Source organism: Salvia miltiorrhiza, chromosome 8 (assembly GCF_028751815.1).
Source record: "Salvia miltiorrhiza cultivar Shanhuang (shh) chromosome 8, IMPLAD_Smil_shh, whole genome shotgun sequence".
NCBI classification, from domain to species: domain Eukaryota; kingdom Viridiplantae; phylum Streptophyta; class Magnoliopsida; order Lamiales; family Lamiaceae; genus Salvia; species Salvia miltiorrhiza.
In genome coordinates, this window is record NC_080394.1 from 53,529,505 (window position 1) to 53,552,095 (window position 22,591).

The 22,591-nt window shown below is 37.8% G+C and overlaps 1 protein-coding gene and 1 long non-coding RNA gene across 3 annotated transcripts; both read right to left on the minus strand.

Moving 5' to 3' along the window:
* Positions 1–5,914: 5,914 nt before the first annotated feature.
* Positions 5,915–9,112, minus strand: LOC130999104 (uncharacterized). The gene is made up of 3 exons (XR_009093414.1): positions 8,905–9,112; positions 6,764–6,828; positions 5,915–6,173 (listed from the first exon to the last, which is right to left on the minus strand). It is a non-coding gene; the product is annotated as an uncharacterized LOC130999104 (long non-coding RNA).
* Positions 9,113–10,117: 1,005 nt separating this feature from the next.
* LOC130999105 (uncharacterized) lies at positions 10,118–15,139 on the minus strand. Of its 2 annotated transcripts, XM_057924600.1 has the most exons (14): positions 14,714–15,139; positions 14,091–14,149; positions 13,820–13,922; positions 13,600–13,709; positions 13,438–13,506; positions 12,749–13,339; positions 11,859–12,391; positions 11,705–11,769; positions 11,433–11,512; positions 11,242–11,346; positions 11,024–11,163; positions 10,824–10,952; positions 10,554–10,706; positions 10,118–10,459 (listed from the first exon to the last, which is right to left on the minus strand). In XM_057924600.1, the coding sequence occupies exons 1-14, from the start codon at positions 14,859–14,861 to the stop codon at positions 10,306–10,308; spliced, it is 2,439 nt and encodes an 812-aa protein (XP_057780583.1). In that variant the 5' UTR covers positions 14,862–15,139; the 3' UTR covers positions 10,118–10,305. The 2 variants fall into 2 exon arrangements, with proteins under 2 accessions (XP_057780583.1, XP_057780584.1); XM_057924601.1 differs by lacking the exon at positions 14,091–14,149 and having other exon boundaries at positions 14,714–14,844.
* Positions 15,140–22,591: the final 7,452 nt, after the last annotated feature.

Genomic DNA, 22,591 nt, shown 5'->3' on the forward strand with positions numbered 1-22,591 from the left:
TTGTAATCATCAAATTCACATAAGTCCGTATTTTATTAATGGATGCTGAACCCTAATTACCATAAGAAATCCTTAAATCAATAATTAAAAGTCTATAATCCTTAATAAAAAGTCGGGGCATTACATACTATCCCCCTTAACATAAATTTCGTCCCGAAATTTGTACCTCAGAAAATAACTCTGAGTACTTCACTTTCCTGTTAGACGGTAGTCTATTATTGACCATGATATATTCATAGGTCCCTTACTATCGGTATTGACTTAGTCCTTAGTACCTGAACTTCCCGATCTAAGATAGATTTGGATCTTCCTTCGTAACTCAAATATTGACTAATAATAATGTTGTTCTTATGGATCATATGCTTTGAATCGTAAACATACTTCTCTATTTGCGACATGGGATACATTACGCACATTCTCAAAGCTTAGCGCTAACGCCAACCAGTAAGTTATTGGGTCTATCCTTTCTACAATCTCGTATGAGCCTATAAAACGGGGTTTAGGTTTACCCTTTACACCGAATCTAACGATTCCTCTTGATGGAGAAACCTTCAGAAAAATTTTCTTTACATCCTCAAACTATAGGTCCTTTCGGCGCTTGTCAGCATATGACTTCTGTCTATCCTGGGCCTCCTTGATTCCTTTTTCTGATTTGACGGACGATCTCAATCATCTCGCCATTTCATCCCAACAAAGTGGTGATCTATATTTCCTCAGGTATAACACCTCATTTGCCAATCTATCGATAGTCGATTGATAACTGGTATTATATGTCTCACAATGAGTGGCAAAAACATGTTCTCAGCTTTCACCCCGGTTTAGCTCGGTCGTCCTCAACATACCTTATTAATAATTTCTATGTCGTTTAAGCGGAACTATAATGACGAATATCTCTAGAGCATTCTTAAGGCAACTTAAACAGTTTGTAAGGAGACCAACCATTTCGAGCATGTAGGCAGTCAGCCTAAAACGCCGTTATAAACTTTTATTCATTCATCGAAGGAATCTCGAGTCATGTGGGCATTGACTGCCCCCTTTCGTGACAACCTTTGCTTAAGTATGATGGATTCGAAAAAATCCATCTCGACAACGAAATTCATTGGTTCGTTAAGGGCTCAGTTTGTCCCAAACACGACATTAAGCTTGACTTTATGAGCTCGAAGACTCAAAGTAACAATGTGATATGTTGTAAAACCTTCACTTGCTAGCACGCAAGACATATTTCAACAAATGAGGTTACATCTCGTTTCATTCCTCCTAACTAGAATTTTTCTAGATCTTAATACATCTTAGTACTTCCTGGTGACAGTATATGGGTGCCATGGCTTTATCTTATTCTTAAGTTCATTGTCATGGACATGCATATCTTCCCTTCAAAGAAGATAGTATTATCTGATTCGTCGTTGTAATTCTTGAAACTTCTTATCCTTATTCTTCCTCGTAGCTTCTCCATCTTTTCGTCCTTCCTTTTTGCTTCTACCACCATTTTTCTCAAACTGGGTATTGTCGCAATAACACTCGCTATTGTATTAGGTGGTTTAATCACTTCTATCCTCATCTTGTCAAAGTTTTTAATGAGTTCATCTTCCCTCGTGAGAAAGTATCCTAACTTAGACGAGACTTTAGGACTCAATGCATCGGCTACTACATTGGCCTTGTCTGGGTGGTAGTTAATACCACAATCATAATCCTTTACTAGTTCGAGCCATATTCTTTGTCTCATGTTCAGATCCCTTTGCTTGAAAAAATATTTCAAGCTTTTATGATCGGTGAATATCTCACACCTAACTCCGTATAGGTGATGTCTCCATATTTTCAGTGCATGCACCACTGCAGCTAATTCTAAATCATGGGTTGGATAATTCAGTTCATGTGGTCTAAGTTGTCGCGATGCATATGCTATCACCTTTCCCTCTTGCATTAACACACAACCTAGTCCATTTTTCGACGCATCCGTGTAGATCACATATTCCCTGTCTGGTTCTGGAACTGCTAGCACTGGTGCAGTAGTTAACATGTCCTTGAGCTGCTGAAAACTTCTCTCGCACTCATCAGTCCAAGTATACTTGATTCCTTTCCCAAGTAACTGCGTCATTGGTCTTGCTATTTTTGAAAATCCTTCAATGAATCTTCGATAGTAGCCAGCTAATCCTAAGAAACTTCTTATCTCATTTGGAGTTGTTGGTGACCTCCATCCTTGTACTGCTTCAACCTTGATACCTTCTGACCTTAAGCCAAATCTCACATTTAGTGAATTTGATATAAAGACATTCACCCCTTAGTGTTTGCAACGCGATTCTCAATGTTTCTTATATTCTTCTTAATCTTGGAGTAGATAAGGATATCGTCTTTGAATACCAAGATGGACTTATCCAAGTAAGGATAGAATGCTCTGTTCATGAGGTCCATGAACACCACTGGCGCGTTTATTAATCCGAACGGCACAACTACGAATTCGTAGTGATCATATCTTATTCGGAAAGCCGTTTTGGGTATATCTTCATGTCTAACTTTTAACTGATGATACCCAAACTTCAAATCGATCTTAAAGATTACACTCACGCCTTTGAGTTGGTTGAATAAATAATCCTCAAGGTGCCTTCCTTCTTCTTGACAAATAACACATGCGCTTTCCATGGGATACACTAGGTTTGATAAAACCTAGGTCCAATAATTCCTGTAATTGGATCTTTAGCTCCTCCAATTCCCTTGGAGCCATCCTATAAGGTGCCTTGGATACTGGTGCTGATCCTGGTTCAAAATCGATGGTAAATTCTACTTGTCTATCGAGTGGCAGCCCTGGTAAATTTTCTGAAAAATATCTCAGAATTCCCGTACAATCTCTACGTCTTCAATTATCCCTTTGGTCTCAACTCCTCCGATCAGGTATACCAGGAAAGCTTGGCAGTCTATCTTGTTCATCATCTTCCTCGCTTGTAAGGCTGAAATAATTGGTATCCTGTTCCCCAGGTTTATCTCAAAGCATCCATCCCCGAAAAGTTAAAAGCAATCTTCCGCTCCTTGCATAAAACTGTGGCGTAGTTCTTAGCTAACCAGTCAATCCCTAGGATTATATCAATGTCCTATATTGTATAAACTGCAAGTTGTTTACTATGACCTTAAATGATCCTATGTTTACCTCTTGGTTTGAGTAAGCATGTGTTTCTATCGTCGCCCCTCCTATGGGTAAAGAATTTCTCATGTCCAGATTAGCCCTTTTCAGGTATGAGTTTTAGGGTATTTGCACATGCACTTGCAGAGAAAGAATGCGAGGCACCCGTATCGAACAGAAGTATAACAGGTGTGTTGAGTAGCGTGCCCATACTTATTAGGTTTCCTTGTTTGCTTCCTTATTTATTCTTGTGCGGGGCATAGGTTCTAACTTAAGGGGGTTGTGGTGGATAGAGTAGTTGTTGGCCTAGAATGACCCTAAATGGTTGTGCTTGACCCGGTTGATTCGATCTTCACATCCCTCCTTGTGGCCTCGCTTGGAAATCTTTAGCAAAATGGCCCTTCTGACCATATTTAAAACATGTATTACTATCATCCAAACATATATCATAATATGACTTGGAAAACTTCGGCCATGGAGGTACCCCAGGCTGGCCCTACTTATCCTTAGTAGGTCCTATGTTTGTTTGATGTCCTTGTCCTTGCCTTTGGGCACTATGTTTCCTACCAAGGCCTCTTGCCATTTCGACTATCATAGTAGTCTTGCCTTCGTCCTTGATCATTTGCTTCCTGAGTTGAGTTTGGGTCGAGCAAATCTCGGGCCTACTACCTCGGCGTCCAGAGCTTGGCTGAACAATTCAGAGTTCATAAACTCAGTATAATTGTCGAGTACCTTAGGCCGGAGTGAAACTTGTCTATCATCTTTTCTTCTATGTCCACCTACTGTGGGGCCTAACGGACATGCTGCAGAAAATATGGTCATACTTGGTCATATCCCATCTTGTTTTGCTTTGGATTAAACACTTCTTTTCCTTTCCTCTTATAACGGCTATTAGAAATATAATTGTCATATACCCCCGTCTGAAAATCTTCTAAGACAAGTCTGACAGCTCTTCTTGAGTCATCGCTTTTCTTTTGGCCTTCAACCAAAATCTGCAAATTCAGTCAATTGGAATGCAACACAGAAAGTCGTTCATGTACGCAAACTCTATATTACGGTCTCAATTTGGATTCTGAATTTCTATCATAATGAGTGGTCGATAATATTCATAGGACAAAGACTAATCTCAACTAATTTAAACACAATGAGAGACAACTATACAAAGCTATAGTTTGGGTGGTATACTAGGTCAGTAGACTAATACTTCTTAGTCTTATCGATAAAGGGAATCTACTATGACAACTCACGAGTTGCAATGCTCAAAATCAACACAACATCAAAGCAAGGTGTTGTAGAAATTGTTCAAGAGATTCAAAAGAATGACCAGAGGGTATGAAATGATTAACTACAAGGTCGAACAAAATGACCTCGAGTAAGAACCCGTCTGGCTTTTCAACCGAAAGTTGAAACATATAGGTTTTAAACCCAAAAGACGTCTACTGAGATTTGGATCATGTGGACTGGCCAGGTCCAACATCATCACTTCCCAGTCACACGGGAAACATTGTCCCGAACTTGAGAAGTCGTGGACATACTATACATAACGAAACTTGAGTTCGTAGTGGCAGCTTAAAGCTCACTTAAGGTTCTAGTCCTATTGAACTAGACTCTTATTCCCCAAGGTCTACATACAGACAGTCGAACCATATTTTCTTATATAACTTGTAGTCCCAAAGACATGGGCAACAGTCCAAAGGCGTGTATACTAAGCTATAACAATTCTTATGTCGTCGTCAAAAGCTATACTAAAATCTCGATATGCCCGGGTAGTCTCTGCTGGGTCAAACGCGGAGCTTTCCTAACTATCGGAATATGCCTGGACGTAACCCTCTTTAATAGATAAGGAAAAGTGTGAGTCTTCTTATACGTAAGTAGACGTAAAACTCTTAAATGTACAAGGTTATGAACATACTATGCATAACAAAACATAAGTTTCATTAAGACAACTAAACTTATTTTAAGGTCTTCTATTCTAGTGGACTCGGATCCCATTTCCCATGTATGTCACAAATATATATATAACCCGCAGACAATCAAATCACGCCCTTTTTATAATCTATCGTGTAACATAAGTCGATTCGATGTTCCATCGTGTGTAAACATTCGAACGTAGAGACTTATGCTTAAACCCTTGATGCAATGTTTGCCTTGAATTCATCTTGTATCATCATTCCGTGCTTTTCCTTCAACGCGTACATGTCTTTTCATTCCTCTTTGTAATTCAAAAGAACCATTGTTTTCTTGTGGAAGCTGAAATGCTCTAAGTTCTCTATCATTCTTCTAAATCATCACTTCAAGAATCTAGATTGTAGAGATATCCTACTAATCCAGCAGTCTATGTTCTTTTAGAATCGTGATTATGCAACTTATAGCAATCTATGTTTTCTGGGGAAAGCATGTGTCAATTCTCTATCATTCTTCTTATTATATCATCATAACTGCAATGATATGCCATGAAAGGCAAAACATTCAACATTTCATCATAGCATGCTCTTTACATAAACATCTTCATGAAACAGTTTAGAACAATAACATCTTTAAAACGTTGTAACTGCAGTTACCTTTTTCCTTGATTGAGCACGATGCAATGGAGTGTTGAGCGGTGTCGTATTAACCCACGTATGTCTAGTGAATCAAACTAGACTTGGCTTTTTAGAATAAGGTTTCTAGTGCCAGAGCAAACGAACTGCTCTGATACCACTCTGTCACAGCCCACTATCCCAATGACGGGTTAACCGGGGTTATGACTTGGGGTGAACAATAAGAAACGGAAATTAAAGGGGATTTACTAAGTAACCAACATTAATAACAAACTAGTGGTATATATATATAACCACTTGGGTAATTCACAAATGAGTCTGCCATAACGACTAGACCCCAACTGAAAGTTAATTAAAATGAAGTAGTAATAAGTTCAAGTAGAAATGATAAATAAGTCAGAGTGTTTGCAGCGAAAAAAACGTGTGAGTTATGCATATGGAGATGCATACTCAAGGTTTCATTACATAAACATCAAAAGGGAAATCCGCTCAACACCGATCCATTCCATCGCCTGCTCAACCTGCACATTTAGAAATACATGCAGGGCTGAGTATAAAAATACTCAGTGACATAAGCCGAAAATACAACATGCATACATATATAAATTGAACTGCCAACAGTAACACACAGGGTTTTCTTGAATGACCTGCGCTTACTAAAACATTTCATTCATTTTCATAAAGGTGGATGCGCATCCCATTTTCAGTCTATATGATCCATATCTGTCCTTTCTGTCACGCGCCGGGAAGGAGGCCTCCTTACCACGGACGCCAAGACCGGTCGCAAGCGACTCGCGGTCTCCATGAGTGTACACGTTAACCCTAGCTAGCGACCTTTGTCTAGCATAGGATCCCAATTGGATTTCCTTTAAAGTTGGCGAACCAACACAGATAGGATACATATAAAAACATAAACATTTTTGGCAGTCAATCATTTCATAAACTTTTCATTTCATAAACATTTTCATTTTCATTTCATAAGAGTCATTTATCATTTTGGCATAATAATAAACTGAAATTAACAGTTAAAATCATCTCATGCATATATTCGTATAAGAGGCCTACGACACGCAGGGGATCTCTATATACGTATAGTAAAAGTAATGCCCACCTCAATTGTTCTTAAAGCTGGCGTGGAGTCGTTTCTTCTTCGGCTTCACTTTCTGTCGCCCGGACCTTCATTGATGAAGAGTCGATAAGTTCGTGAAGAAATTGTCATAAGACAAAGTCTAATTCTACGTGCCTAGGGTATCTTTTAATGTTTTAGGGTTCTAGCATCCATAATTCGTTACATTAAAGACAGTCAAAAATCAATCATACCTCGTCTAATCTCATTCAAACACATAGGCAACACAAACACATAAGGCACATAAGAATCACAATCAAACATCATCAAAACATGCTCTATTTTTACACTGACTCAACTTCAAAATTTAATCTATTCTGACTCCGACATCTCCTGGACTCGAGACTCATACCGAAAGAAAGATCTTCGAGTCTAGTTTCATATAAAAAAAAAAGTAGAGTCGAAAACTCCAAGTGGTTTGAGAGATATGACGTTTTTACCACGATCTACCATGTTCGGCAGTTTTGAACAATCGAAAACTTAGATTTTTGAAAAATAGTAAACGTTGTCAAACTGGGCTCAACTTTGGTGGATATCTAGCTAACACAATAAGGTTAATACCATAAATATTTGGAAATCTAGATCACACAAGAAGCTACTGAAATGAATGACTCTTTCCTCTGTTCTCTGAAATTCTCGGTAGTAATGTGCAGTTTAGGTTTTGCATTTTAAAGAAGTATCAAACGAAGTTGGAATGGCTTGAAATTTTACCAGGGTACTCAAGACTCATGTAGGGACTTGCTATAAAATTTTCAAAGCTATTAGACATCGACAAACCGTCGATCACAGTAGGTCAGTAGGCCTACGAAATTCATATTTATAAGTCCTTAAAAAAAATAATTTATATAAATCAAGAAATAAGAGTTTAATCCCAAAAATATTCATTAAAAGTCCATCATAATTTAAATAAAAGAACGGACCTCATTTAAAATAAATAGTCCCAAACTTGTTACGCACATATACTAAATCTTTCATGAAACATCCTTTAAAATAAACTTTGATACATAGAAAATAATTCAACAACTTGAGCTCTTAAGAGGTTGTTTTGCAACAGACATCAAATCTGCCTCGGATCTCCAAATGAGGCTCCAAAAGACATTCTGGAAACTAGACATTTCAAGGATCATTCTCCAATTTGAATCGAATGAAAAAAAATTCAAACGAGCAAGATATGCCCTCTCAAAGATGGGTATTTAACAAGCAAAAATCTGAAAATTTCAGATTTCCAGATTACAACCAAGTCAGTGGGCTTTCTTTAAAAATTCATATCTCCCTTTACAAAACTCCACTGGGAACCCCAAGGGTCAATCTGGAAACTAGGGAGAGATCATAACACTCTACAGTTGGATTTACTCCAAGAACATTCATGGTTTAGAAGATATGACTGTCTAAAGTTCAGTGCACAAAAAGAGTTCAAGTTTGGCAGATTTAGAACATAAATCGGAAAAACCACTTTAGGCTTCACCAAAAATTCTAAAACTGAACAAGTAAGTTCCCAACATGTCAGTAAATATTCAGTAGAAAGATAGGCTTGAGAATCAAAGATTTAAGTCGGCCTTTGCCACCTCAAAGTCGTAGGTTTGTAAAATCTACTGGATGGTACAAGGAATAAGAACTAGATTTCAAGAATTTATACCGGTTGTTTCCCTTACTCAAAAATGGTGAGACCGATGTCAAAAGAAAGATACTGGAGTCTAGAGTGACATATTCAAGTTTCAAAGGTTTTCACCGATTGAAACTTTACTTATGGCCTCCCAAAGATTGTTTACCAAAAATGTATTCCAGATGGGCAGTGATGTTTACAAATTCATAAATAAATCATAAGAGCTCCAAACCTTCTGAAATTTTACCAAAGTATAGAAAACATATGAAAGATGATACACAATTAATTTGGGAATTTTTGGGAACCGTTTGGATGGCTGGAATCGCCTTGCAAAACACTGCCGAGCAGTGTGCTTATGGCAGATTCGCTGCCTTACCTCATGCACGGTTTTTCACCCAATAAACTCTACCAAAATAATCATCCAAAATCATAAAACATATCCTCACATAATATAGCACACAAATGTGTAAAAATCCATGGCCATAAAGCATTTTCAGTTGAGAAAAAGCAAAGAAAAACTCACCCTCGAAGCACAACCTTCACTCTATAGTTTTCCCACACTCTCCCTTGCTTTGCTACTTCTCTTGGGGCTTCAAAGGCTTCTATGGAGTGTGATAATGGTGGGAGAAAAGTTGTGAGAGTGGGAGAAAGAATGTAGTGGTGGGGGAAAAGGAGTAGTGTGGTGGAGAGGTAGGAGTAGTGGTAGGGAAAAAGATTAGTGGTAGGGAAAAGAAAATATTAATGATGGTAGGGAAAAAGATTAGTGGTAGGGAAAAGAAAATATTAGTGGAGGATAATGGGGTGTTACATTAAGTAAATATAAAAATGTGGTGTAGTAATAACCCATGTGTAAGAAAAAAAATATATGTAAGACTAATCATCAATTAATAAAATGCTAGAGCATAAAACTCTTGTGATCAAAATTAGAATAAATAGCACTAACATTAGTGCACTCTCTCAATTTATAAATACATCATAGGAAAATAATTTGAGAAAAATATTGATGGAAAAAATTTTATAACTCATCATTCCTAAATTTCTCGGTAAAAATAAATAAATACATAAATTTAATTTTTTTTTTCGATTTGAAAACTCAAAATAAATCTTTGAGCTCCATCATTCTCTTAATGAACTCAAAATATATTTTGAGTGCATCATCCGTTGAAATAAAAATAAAAATAAATTATCACGTTTGTAATCATCAAATTCACATAAGTCCGTATTTTATTAATGGATGCTGAACCCTAATTACCATAAGAAATCCTTAAATCAATAATTAAAAGTCTATAATCCTTAATAAAAAGTCGGGGCATTACATTTACTTTTTTGCTTTATGTTTGGCTTGTATATATATATATATATAGATATATAATTCCTTAGAGAGAGAGAGAGAGAGAAAACAAGTATTGCCAATTTTTTAACTGTATATTAATAGCTTGCTTTGATGATATACTCTGTATCGTGGTACATATGGCTTTTTTCTTCATGTCTTTCATTTTTCTTCAAGAACAAAATATACATACAAATCTTAATTTCCTCTGATTCTTTAGCAAAAAAAAGAACATAAAAAAAAGTGACAATTCTAATGATAAAGTGACATTTATTATTTTACACTCTAACTAGGAAGAGACAATTATCCTAAATAATAGTGATAATTACATAGAAGAAAAGTGACAATGTCAATTTGTCTGCACCATACTGATATCCTCATGGGAGGCAAAAAATGCAACTCTGTGTTTAGAGCAAATATTCTTTTATTTAACCAATTCTCCTCAAAATTTTACATTAGCCCACTATATGTAGAATGTGAATGTAAGATATATATGTATATATACACCAGTGTTACAAATAGAGGAAGTCTTCAAGATTTGTTGCCTAAATATCTGATCTATGGTGTAAGGAGAAAAAAAGAAAAAGAATGTGTCTATCTTTCAATCCCTTGTTCACCTCTGTTGAATGAATTTTGTCGAGTTAGCTCGTAGCTGCCATCCGAGGGCCTGTCGCTGTCACACGTCGTGGTATTTGCTTTCGAGCAGAGGAAGAGGAAGGAAGACAAGTATATAAATATGTGCCACAAACTGCACATGATTTTGCACCATACATGTGAGAGAGAGAGAGAGAGAGAGAGAGAGAGAGAGAGAGAGAGAGAGAGGGAGAGAGCGAGGGACATACCTGTGCCAAATCCAGTAGCTTTGAGAGCTCTCCAATTTCCAGCTGACTGCAGCCATTGCCAATGCAGCAAATCCTGCTACGATGAATCTCCAGCGAAAGCGTTTTATGATCGTCTTGATTATGCTCTGAAACCATTCTTTGATGATTTCCCATCTGAATTCATCAAGACGTTAAGTGTGTTAGTGTTACTGAGGCGAAGATAGGAATGTCTTCGATTATGTAAACACGAAACATAAGGCAACATGTTTCTAGGTCTATCGGATTACCTACCTAGCAAGAAGATTCAGATGGAACTCTGTGGGAAACGAAAATGTCCGTCTACGAGCACAGAACTCGAGAGCCCACCCGACTAGAAGACCGAGTGTTCCTAGGCCTATGACATAACTGATGTTCTTGGACCTGCAAAACCCTATGATGATCAACTCCGATTGCATTGGAAGTATGAGTGTATCTCTGTATTAAACAAGTACCTCGTTGGTCCCATTTCAGCCAAGAGGGCTGTCACGATTGCGAGGATCGTGTGGATCGTCCTCTTTGAAACTTCGCTAATGGAAGCTAAGTACACGAAAGTACTAATGACAGCCATGAAAGAAAGCCAGAAGTCAAGAAACTGAGGGCACAGAAATCAACAATTAGCTTTCGGAAAAGTGAAGACCTCAGAGAAACCAAAGACTGTCAGAATCTATACCTGCAACACACGAAACGATAGTATGCACCAAGTGCCGACATCACACGAATGATACAATGCGCTAGAGATGCCACTCGATGTGTAAAGCACCCATTCTGCAAATGCCTAGAAAAAAGAACTATCTGATAAAAGGATATGCAGAAGATGCAAGGAATTGTGTATTGCTGCTCAAAGTTTGTTGATCTGCATACCTTATTGCGGAGGGCCCAGTAGGCGGGAAGTACTGCTGCAGCATTCGATGCTATAAGGAAAATCGATTGTTTAATGTGTCCTACAAAATAGTTCCAACAATTTTCAGTTAAACAAAAGGAAAAACACTAAATTTAAAGCATAAGCTCTTCAAGATTGAGAAATGGAAGAAGATAGCAATAAAGATCCAGTTTTTTAAATCTTGGCATAAACTTTTGTAAATCAAGTTGTGCGATGCATCCACCCGGTAAACCAATCCCCAATCAGGGTTTACCTCGGTGTGACACAAGTTCGACGCTGCAGTCAAAACCTCCATGGTTCCTATCACAAGCACAGAAACTGCAAACTCGGAACACGATGAAATATGAGTTAGCCGAGCTAATTATATATAATACGTCAAAAAATATAGATGAGTGGCATATGCAAACCTATACAGCATAAGTCCACTTGTATCTAAAACCGACTGACACGTCCCATGAGAAGAGCATTTCTGTGGGCACCTCTCGAGCGATAAGGAGATGCCGGTTTTACCACTTGAATCAGCAGGATTTAGTTGTCTCAACCCGAAGCTCCAAGTTCCTCCTCTGACATATAACATATAAAAGCTAATTGTCTCCTCACTCGAGTCATACAGCTTGAAAAACATGGACCCGTTGCTGCTGCTTGTGCTGTTTGCATAAAAGTAATCCCAACTACTGAGAGAAGGCAATCCTCCGTATCTTGCATAGAGCTCGTACTTGATCTTCGAGTCAGCACTCAGATGGATGTGGATGTTTCCTCCGGTTGCACCATAAGGGATGTCGAGGAGGAAAAAGGTCCATGCCCCATCACCATTACCTCCAGTCGAGAAGTTACTTAGAAACGGCTCCAGAGGAAATCCGTTTGAATTTGTTGAAACCTCTTGAGTTATCGGCATGTAGTTCGACTCAAAAGGCACAGATGGATTTTTCCGAAGAACTGTCTGCATTAAACACCCTTAGCAATAAGTTTACAAAAGATCGAATGATCATAAAAGTCGAGAGAAAATCTATACTCAGATTGTTTGCAAAGCCAGTATACATCACTCACAAGAGCTTCAAGAAAACCCAAATATATCTATAAAAATAGAGACACGCTCCAATGCATCAGCCTTAACTACATCCTAATTATGATTAATAAACCATAGTTAGGGATTGATCAACCCTAATTGGGGTCAATGCAACTTACATCCGGATGTACACAAGTTTTTAACTATAAAAGAAAATCATCCTCTCGTCGTATCACTCGTTCATCATCATATGCAATAGTAAATAACCGTGCAAAACATCAAAAAGTTTACCTGTAGAATGTGCCTTTCAAATGTGCAATTTAATCCACCTTTATCCAGAGGGCACCGATTCACTTGCCATACTAACAAATAGCACGTCTTGAAGCTATGCCTCTGCCCCGTCCCACTTGTATTAGAGTTATCGACTGGCTGAATAGTAATATACCAACGACCGGCTTTTGGAAAATTTATAACCAAAGGGGCCTTACTTATGTCAACGGAAAAATCATGAAGTGTTTTCAGTGGCACGGTGCCGTGTCTAGCATAACACATCAAGGAAAGGCTTCCCGTCGTGTTTGTCTCGTTGAGTGTCAGATTGGTGACTGCAACAAATATCTCTTCAACTATTCCCATCACATCTAATGAGTAGATATACGGTGCTTCTTCATGACAAACAACCCCGTTGGCATTTCTGCAGGCAATGACATTATTTTTCATACCTTTATACAATCCATTTTCCAGACGAGTTCCAGTTAAATTATAGCTCTCACTACACGAAAGCACGTTAACTGTTTGGTTGCAGAATTGTCCCAGCATTGTTGATGTCGTGCAGCCTTCCACGGTAATGTTCCCACTAAAAGTGTACCCTGAGCCTCGATTAATCTGCAACCGCGTACAATGGAGTCAAAGAATCAAATTTCAAGGCTTCAAAAATTTTCAAAACTATCTATTATCATACGATTAGTGCTATAGAACCATACCATTTTCGACTGTGTCCTCACAGGTCCAATGCCGTTGAAAAGTCCAAAAAACCACGTACCCGGAGTAATCTATGTAGAAAATCAATTCATGCAGATAGATTTTTCAAATGATTGTAAATCCTAACTCATTTTTTTAACTAGTGAAAACCATTGTACAAAAACCTGTTCATTCGTCACTCTCAGCCATATATTCTTCTGCATCGGGTAGCACTTCTCAGAATTTTGAAGGCTATGCGACGCAACAAAAGAATCATTTGAAATGTACTCAGTCACTGCAATAACACATCTTTCCATTACTAAATAGTTAGAGGAGACTCGAAAAGCAATAGTTGCCACAATCTTTTATCTGCCAAGGATGTTTCAACTACTGCGAGATTCGTACCTAAACCCGTTAGAGAAGTGTTGTAGACATCAGGTAGAGGAGGGCTTCCTTCTCGAAAGCATATCATTGGCAGAGAGCTCCCATTGTTTATACCGCGAAGATCCTACACACGACATTCTATGCATAAACTGAGTCCATTCATGCCAATATTTTTTACCTCAGAGACATAGGAGGTCATGAATTACACTATTGTGAAAAGCAAAATCCATAACGCGTCAAAGATAAACTGATGGTACGTTTAGGTAATCAAGCAATCTTCACATAGACTTACAACGTCTGCATCCGACTCCAAGGCTAAAGACATTGACGAGAACCATGGTGGCAATTCAACTGCAACGAGGCAAGAAAATGCAAGATTTTGGATCATCACATTAACTATAATCACATAAATTGTTCCTCAAAACAGCATAAGCTTCTTAATTTACAAATACATATTTCTAACTTGCATTTTCAATTCAGCTGGATATTAAATTTTTTTTTCTGGTTTCGCCACTGAATCCAAATCAACTACCTTAATTGGAACAAGATACGAATAATGACTTCATCAAGACATTCACATTGCAACCAAATGCAGACAAGACAAATCAACATTCATAAAAAAAATCCCAATAAAAACTAGAAGCCATCAATCACAGTAATCAATTCAAAATTTCAATATTGATTAATTACATTGATTGGTAATTCTTAATACTAACACACCCCTCAAATCCTCACAGCTCAGAATTCTTCACAAAAAAAACCCCAAAACGACAAGAAAAAAACAAAAAATCAATTTATGAACCTCTTAACCTCAAAAAAGAAGCTCAACACCCATGGAGTCTTTACCTAAAAAATATACATTAGCAAAATCCTACCTTTGAAACAGCAAATGCATTAATGGAGTCAAATTATTACCTCTAATGTAGCGCCAGTCAAAAGGCCTGAGCACAGTTCTCGCGTATGAAAAGGTGGAAATAGTGTATGTATTCAACGATTGCTCTTGTGAATCACACAGCAAAAACATGAGAGAGATATAAAATTGACCAAGAATCCACTTTCCCATCTCTGTTTTTCCTCTTTTCTCTCTCTCTCCAGATAATCAAGATTCTATCTTTCTCACTCTAGACAGTCGAGATTCATAGGTGGAACAATTCTTGATAAGTGTGTTTCATGAAGTATGTCTGTACTTTTTGAGTAAATTAGTGAAGTGTTTGAGGAGTTTTGTTTGGGATTCTATGATTGTTGCTAAATAAAAACTTGATTAATACTAGTAAATTAGTGCCAAATATATTCAGGAGATTTATTTGGGATTATATGATTATTATACATTTTTTTAGTCTTTCCCTGGATTTTCGGGTTGACTACTGTCCATGGCTTCAACTGCTGCGGCGGCGCGTGAGGCACGCGCATCTTGGACCCAAAAAATCAACATATTGATGCTGATTTTCATAAACCACATAAAATATTAATTAAAATATTAAGTTGAATACTTTTTTTTACTAAGTTGAATACGTATCCATGAATAACCTATCTACTACTATACTATTTAAATCAGTTTGGAATTTAGTGTTAGAACCGGGTACACGATCGAGATATTACAAAATAAATATTTTGAGATATTACAACTCAAAATAATTGAAAATATTACAAGGAAAATAATTTGAGAAATTACAACTCAAATAAATGTATACAACTGAAATATACTGTATAAATAAATTATACGTATAAACTAAGTCGAGTCGAGATGAATCTCTTCCCGCAAGAAGATTATCGCCCCGGTAGTGCTCTTCGGTTTGGCGTATCTCCCCCAAAGGTAAAACGACTTCGTCTCGTCGGATGTAGCACCACAATCCGGCGAGCTCCGGCGAACTGAATAGGATCAAGAACTGAGCTAGAGGTTGAGGTGGAATGCAGAATATGTTGTGAGTTATGAGTTGTGAGTGAATTCGTTAATTCTGAAGCTCACAACACACCGATATTTATAGGTGTTAAACCTAGTGTGAACGGAAGGTGTGAACGGAAGGTGTGAACTGCCGGTGTGAACGGACGGCAGTCAACTCCGGCGGCTGCGGTAGGTGGCCGCAATCGTTGAACGCAGAAGTTGAAACTGATTTTCCCTCTTCAACTTCCAAACTTTGACATGCAATATCTCACTCACCGGAAATCGGTTTTGAGACTTCAAGTATATCACGTTGATCTACTCGAGGTGTAGATTAACATCCAATAATTATTTTAATTAAATAATAAATATTTAATTAAATAATAATTTTCAGATATGGCATAAAACCATATTTCCAACAATCCCCCACATGAGTGAGAAATCAGTATGCGAATGTATGTAGACACTTAGCTCAGTTCTCTTAAGAAACAACATTGCATTTGGAAAGGTAGCTTGTGGCTTTGAACCTGCCATAGTCAATGTTATCGAGTATACCGGCGGCCTAGTGGATTGTGTTCCTTGAACTAGTCCTCCTCGGTGTATACTGAGTCAACAATATTGACACAATATTGTTTCAATCCTTATTCGTTCTCACGTTTGTGTCCATTACAGGCCTTGGAACACCTCTTTGGATTCATAAGTGTTTCAATCGAAGCGGCCCCACTTCACACTTACATAGGTGACTCTTAACTCAAGTATCCTGCTATACTTGTCCCCTTCGAGGAGTTCTAGAGTCATTAAAAGTCAAAGACTTAACCTCACCACGTGCAGGTTTCTGAACACTCACTGTTCTACAAGGAATAGGCAATTCGAGTGTTCAACACACGGATTTTCATAGCTTAGTTGTCCCATTGAACCAAGTTCTTGGGATCCTCCAGTCATCATGGTTGGGTTGCCACTATGATTATCCTTAATTTGTGGACTTCAAACCCATTCCCCCTAACAGTTTATACATCTGATCTCGATGGATACTTTTTGTCAAAGGATCCGCTATGTTATCAATTGATCTTGTATAATCAATTGTGATAACTCCACTAGTGATCAGATGTCTCACGGTATTATGACGTCGACGAATATGTCTCGACTTACCATTATACAAATGGTTTTGTGCTCGTCCGATAGCAGCTTGACTATCACAATGAATTATTACGGACGACACAGGTTTCGACCAACATGGAATATCCTCGAGGAAATTTTTAAGCCACTCGGCTTCTTCACCAGCTTTATCCAAAGCTATGAATTCTGATTCCATGGTCGATCTAGCAATACATGTTTGCTTCTTGGATTTCCAAGACACAGCACCACCCCCCACAGTGAATACATAACCGCTCGTTGAAAACGAGTCTTTGGCATCAAGTATCCAATTTGCATCACAGTACCCTTCAAGTACAGAGGGTTCCCTAGTATAATGAATCGCATAGTTTTGAGTATATTTCAAATATCTCAAAACCCTTTCAAGAGCTTTCCAATGTTCATTACTAGGGTTAGCTGTAAAGCTGCTCAACTTATTGACCGAGCATGCTATATCGGGACGAGTGCAATTTGTTAGATACAACAAGCTCCCAATAATCTTCGCATATTCTATCGCGTCAACAGGTTCTCCCTTGTGTACACTCAAATGCACATTAGGTTCCCATGGTGTCTTAGCTATTGGCTTGTCAAAAGCGTTGAATTTCTTTAACACTTTCTCAACGTAGTGAGATTGTGTTATAACAATACCATCAGGTCTTCTTAGAATTTTAATTCCAAGGATAACATCAGCTAAGCCCATATCTTTCATGCTAAAATTTTTACTTAGCATGCCTTTGGTTTCTTGAATCACTCGGGAATTACTTCCCATGATGAGCATGTCATCTACATAAAGACAAACAATAACATATCCGTTATTAGAATTCTTAATGTAGATACATTTATCGCACTCATTGATTCTGAATCCATTTGACAACATTACACTGTCAAATTTTAAATGCCATTGAAGCGGTGCTTGCTTCAACCCATATAAAGACCTTTGAAGTTTGCATACTTTGTGCTCTTGCCCAGGTACTACAAACCCTTCAGGTTGCTTCATATATATTTCATCTTCCAACTCGCCATATAAGAACGCAGTTTTCACATCCATTTGGTGAATCTCGAGATTGCGCAAGGCAGCAATAGCGAGAAGCATCCGAATAGATGTTAGTCTAGTCACAGGTGAATAGGTATCGAAGAAATCGTACCCTTCTTTCTGCCTGAAACCTTGAACGACAAGTCGGGCTTTGTACTTATCTATAGTACCATCAGATTTGTACTTATTCTTTAGGATCCATTTGCATCCTAAAGCTTTACTTCCAGGTGGTAGATCCACTAACACCCAAGTATGATTCTGCATAATGGAATCAATCTCAATATCGATGGCTTCTTTCCAGAGAGCTGCATCTGAGCCAGACATAGCTTCTTTAATCGTCACCGGTTCGCCATCTAGCATCAAGACAACATAATCCGGTCCATAGACATTAGCTTTTCTAACTCGTTCCCCACGTCTCGGTTCTACATCCATAGGTTTAGACCTTGGTCTTTTCCTATTAGGTGGTACATGATTAGAACCCGTGGCATCATCTACTTGAGTAGAATTACTAGCTACTTCCATAGGTTTAGAACCTGTAGCATCACCATCAACTCCATCATTAGAGTTCGATGTACCTTTATCCTTGTTAGGATAGATATTTTCAAAGAATATAGCATTCCTTGATTCTATCGTTGTCCCAACATGTATATCAGGTATCTCCGATCTGTGCACTATAAAACGATAGGCACTGCTATTAAGTGCATGACCAATGAAGATACAATCCACCGTTTTAGGTCCTATTGTAACTTGCTTTGGTAAAGGCACTTCTACCTTGGCTAAACACCCCCACACTTTGAGGTATTTATACGAAGGTTTCCTTCCTTTCCATAGCTCATAGGGAGTTACATCTTTCCCTTTGAGTGGAATCTTGTTCAAGATATAGTTGGCCGTTAAGACAGCTTCCCCCCACATGTTCTGGGGTAATCCTGAACTAATCAACAAGGCATTCATCATCTCCTTAAGAGTTCGATTCTTGCGTTCAGCAACGCCGTTAGATTGTGATGAATAAGGAGCCGTCGTTTGATGGATTATACCACTTTCGTTGCATAATTCAGCAAACGGAGCTACATATTCTCCACCTCTATCACTTCGAACCATCTTAATTCGACATCCAAGTTGATTCTCGGCTTCATTTTTGAAGTTTATAAAGGCTTCAATAGCCTCATCTTTACTTTTCAATAAGTAAAGGTAACAATACTTTGTGCAATCGTCTATAAAGGTGATAAAGTACTTCTTGCCACCTCTAGTTTGCACGAACTTTAAATCACAAACATCGGTGTGAATAGGTTCCAAAGGTTGAGTGCTCCTTTTTACCGATTTAAACGGTAACTTAGCCATTTTGGCTTCAACACAAACTTCACATTTTTCTTGTGAGTTGTATTCATCAACTTTTAGTAAATTCATTTTTACTAATCTCTTTATAGCATTTAGATTAACATGTCCAAGTCTACAATGCCATAAATCAGAACACTCAATCAAGTAATCAGAAGCAGTTGATGCATCTTTATTGATTTTAGCCTTGGCGGCTTACAAGCTCTTACTCCAAGTTTGAAAAGTCCTACGGAGGCATAGCCTTTCCCTAGGAACTTTCCCCACTTGCGTATTACAACATAGTCAGATTTGAAAAACAATTCAAAATCCTTATTCGCAAGCCTAAAGCCCGAAATTAAATTCTTTCGGACAATTGGAACGTGTAATACGTCTTTCAATGTGATCTCCACGCCCGACGTGAGTTGAAGAATCACATCTCCCATGCCAAGGACTTGGGATGTCCGCTCGCTAGCCTCCATTATCGTTTTGTTTTCCACTTCCTTGTAGTTGTGGAACAACTCACGATTTATGCATATATGGACGGTAGCGCCGGTATCCACGAACCAAGCGTTCGGGTTGTCCACATGATTCACCTCGGAGATCATGGCAGCAAAGTCATCGTGGTTCCAATCGTCGAAGTCCTTCTCGACGTTGTTCACGTTGCCATTTGCTTTCTTCCGCTTTGGCTTGCGGCAATCCTTAGCCATGTGACCTTTTTTGTCACAATTATAACATACACCATCAAACTTTGATGGTTGACTACCGCTTTGCTTCCCTTTACCCTTATTATTAGGGTTAGGGCGACCACGTTTGTTGGAGGGTCCGCCTTTCTCGGCGAGATTGGCCTTTGCCTCCATCGGAGCTTTTCCCTTTTGATCACGACTTCTCACGTGATCCTCCATTTGAAGCTTGGATAACAATATCGGCACGGACATCTCCGAGCGCTCATGCTTCAAAAGGTTTTGAAATTTCCTCCAACTAGGAGGTAATTTCTCTATGATGATTGCAACGAGCAATGCATCCGCCAAGGGCATCCCTTCGGCTTGAACCTCATGTGAAAGATTTTGGAACTCTTCCACTTGGTCCATCAATGGTCGGGAGTCGACCATTTTGTATTCCAACCATTTGGCGACAATATACTTGGTAGTATTTGCCTTGTCCACTTGATATTTCAAATCAAGGGCCTCCCACAATTGTTTCGCGGTTTCATGAACCTTGAAAACACGGTAGAGCCGTTCGTCCAGAGACATGAGAACGGTGTTACGGCACAAGTAGTCGCCGCGGCACCAGTTCAAATATCCGACACGAATTTCTTGGCTCGTCTCCCCTTCACTCGGGGTTGGAGGTTTATCCTCCATCAAGAATCCGGCAAACCCCACGGTTGTGAGGTAGAATAGCATCTTTTCTTGCCAATATTTAAAATTCTTGCCCGAGAACGTTGATGGTTTCTCGGCAAGACCAATAGTTCTGGATGTTTGCAATGGGGCCATGGTTGACGTTGAAGCGCCCATTGATGCAAACGAGGAAAACATTGACGACGTGGTTGAACCGATGGTTGCAGAGGTGGTGGCGCCGTCCATATTGACGTCGGTGTGAGCCATTTCTCGAACGTGTATCAACGGCAGAGAAATAATCTTCTTGCGATTGTTAGAACCGGGTACACGATCGAGATATTACAAAATAAATATTTTGAGATATTACAACTCAAAATAATTGAAAATATTACAAGGAAAATAATTTGAGAAATTACAACTCAAATAAATGTATACAACTGAAATATACTGTATAAATAAATTATACGTATAAACTAAGTCGAGTCGAGATGAATCTCTTCCCGCAAGAAGATTATCGCCCCGGTAGTGCTCTTCGGTTTGGCGTATCTCCCCCAAAGGTAAAACGACTTCGTCTCGTCGGATGTAGCACCACAATCCGGCGAGCTCCGACGAACTGAATAGGATCAAGAACTGAGCTAGAGGTTGAGGTGGAATGCAGAATATGTTGTGAGTTATGAGTTGTGAGTGAATTCGTTAATTCTGAAGCTCACAACACACCCATATTTATAGGTGTTAAACCTAGTGTGAACGGAAGGTGTGAACGTAAGGTGTGAACTGCCGGTGTGAACGGACGGCAGTCAACTCCGGCGGCTGCGGTAGGTGGCCGCAATCGTTGAACGCAGAAGTTGAAACTGATTTTCCCTCTTCAACTTCCAAACTTTGACATGCAATATCTCACTCACCGGAAATCGGTTTTGAGACTTCAAGTATATCACGTTGATCTACTCGAGGTGTAGATTAACATCCAATAATTATTTTAATTAAATAATAAATATTTAATTAAATAATAATTTTCAGATATGGCATAAAACCATATTTCCAACATTTAGAATATGTTCACTTTTTATCTTTATCAATATCGCTCTTTACATGTTTTTTTTAAAAAAGTTATGCTATGCAGTCACATTATAACTATTCATAAATAGTAATTAAATAAAAAATGGATTCATATATTTTTTTTTCAAAAAATAAATGAACTTAGCTATTTTATTGTATTATTCACTTTGTAACTTTTTTTCTAATTTTAAAATTATATAAAAACCAAAAAATTACAAAAAAAAAAGTTTTATTGTGATACACCTAATTTAAATAATTCATTATAATATATACTCTATGTACATTTAAATTGATATGCAATCTCCCCATAAACTATTCAGGATTAAAAAGAAAATTTATTGATTGCACAAAATTAGGTTAGTTGAATAATTTAAATATGATGTTTTTTAAACAAATTAATTATATATACATACAGTTATATATTAATCTAATTAATAATTAAATTAGTCATTATTAATGATGATATTGATGAAGTTTTGACGGGACATTTTTTAGCAATTGGTTCACTGTTCCTCTCGATAGTAGCAAAGTATTCCCTTATTAAGATTGTTAAATAATTTAGTTAGAGCAACTCCAAGGGAGGCGGTATTGTGGCGTTCCACTCTAAATTGGTGTGGCAGCTTTCTCCAACAACCTCCTGCACGGCACTTTAAAATAAAGTTGGTGAACAGTGCACCGCTTGATATGGCGGGCACTGTTCATCCGGTATTTTTTTTTTTGTTTTTCATTTTCTTTTTTGTTGTTTTATTATACTTATTTTTTCTTTTATCTTTAGAAAATGCTTGTCTTTGCTTGATTTAATCTGTAAAATATAATTTAATAATCTCTATATTATTTATATTTTTAAATTAACATAAATAAGTATAATATTTAAAATATATTATATAAAATTTATAAATACAATAACATGAAATATAATATAAAAGCATATTAACATAAAATTACGAAAACATAAATTAAACATAAATTACAACATAAAAACACAATAGCATAAAATTACAACCACATAAAAATACAAGAACATTAAACTAATAATACAATAAATGCTA

What these genes read in the sequence shown, in the direction of transcription:
- LOC130999105 (XM_057924600.1), bottom strand. Translation starts at nt 14,861, where the DNA reads ATGGGAAAGTGGATTCTTGGTCAATTTTATATCTCTCTCATGTTTTTG. An exon ending in AGTGGACTTATGCTGTATAG is followed by an intron (nt 11,770 to 11,858) that starts GTTTGCATATGC and finishes CCGAGTTTGCAG; the next exon opens with TTTCTGTGCTTGTGATAGGA. An exon ending in ACTGGGCCCTCCGCAATAAG is followed by an intron (nt 11,347 to 11,432) that starts GTATGCAGATCA and finishes TCTTTTTTCTAG; the next exon opens with GCATTTGCAGAATGGGTGCT.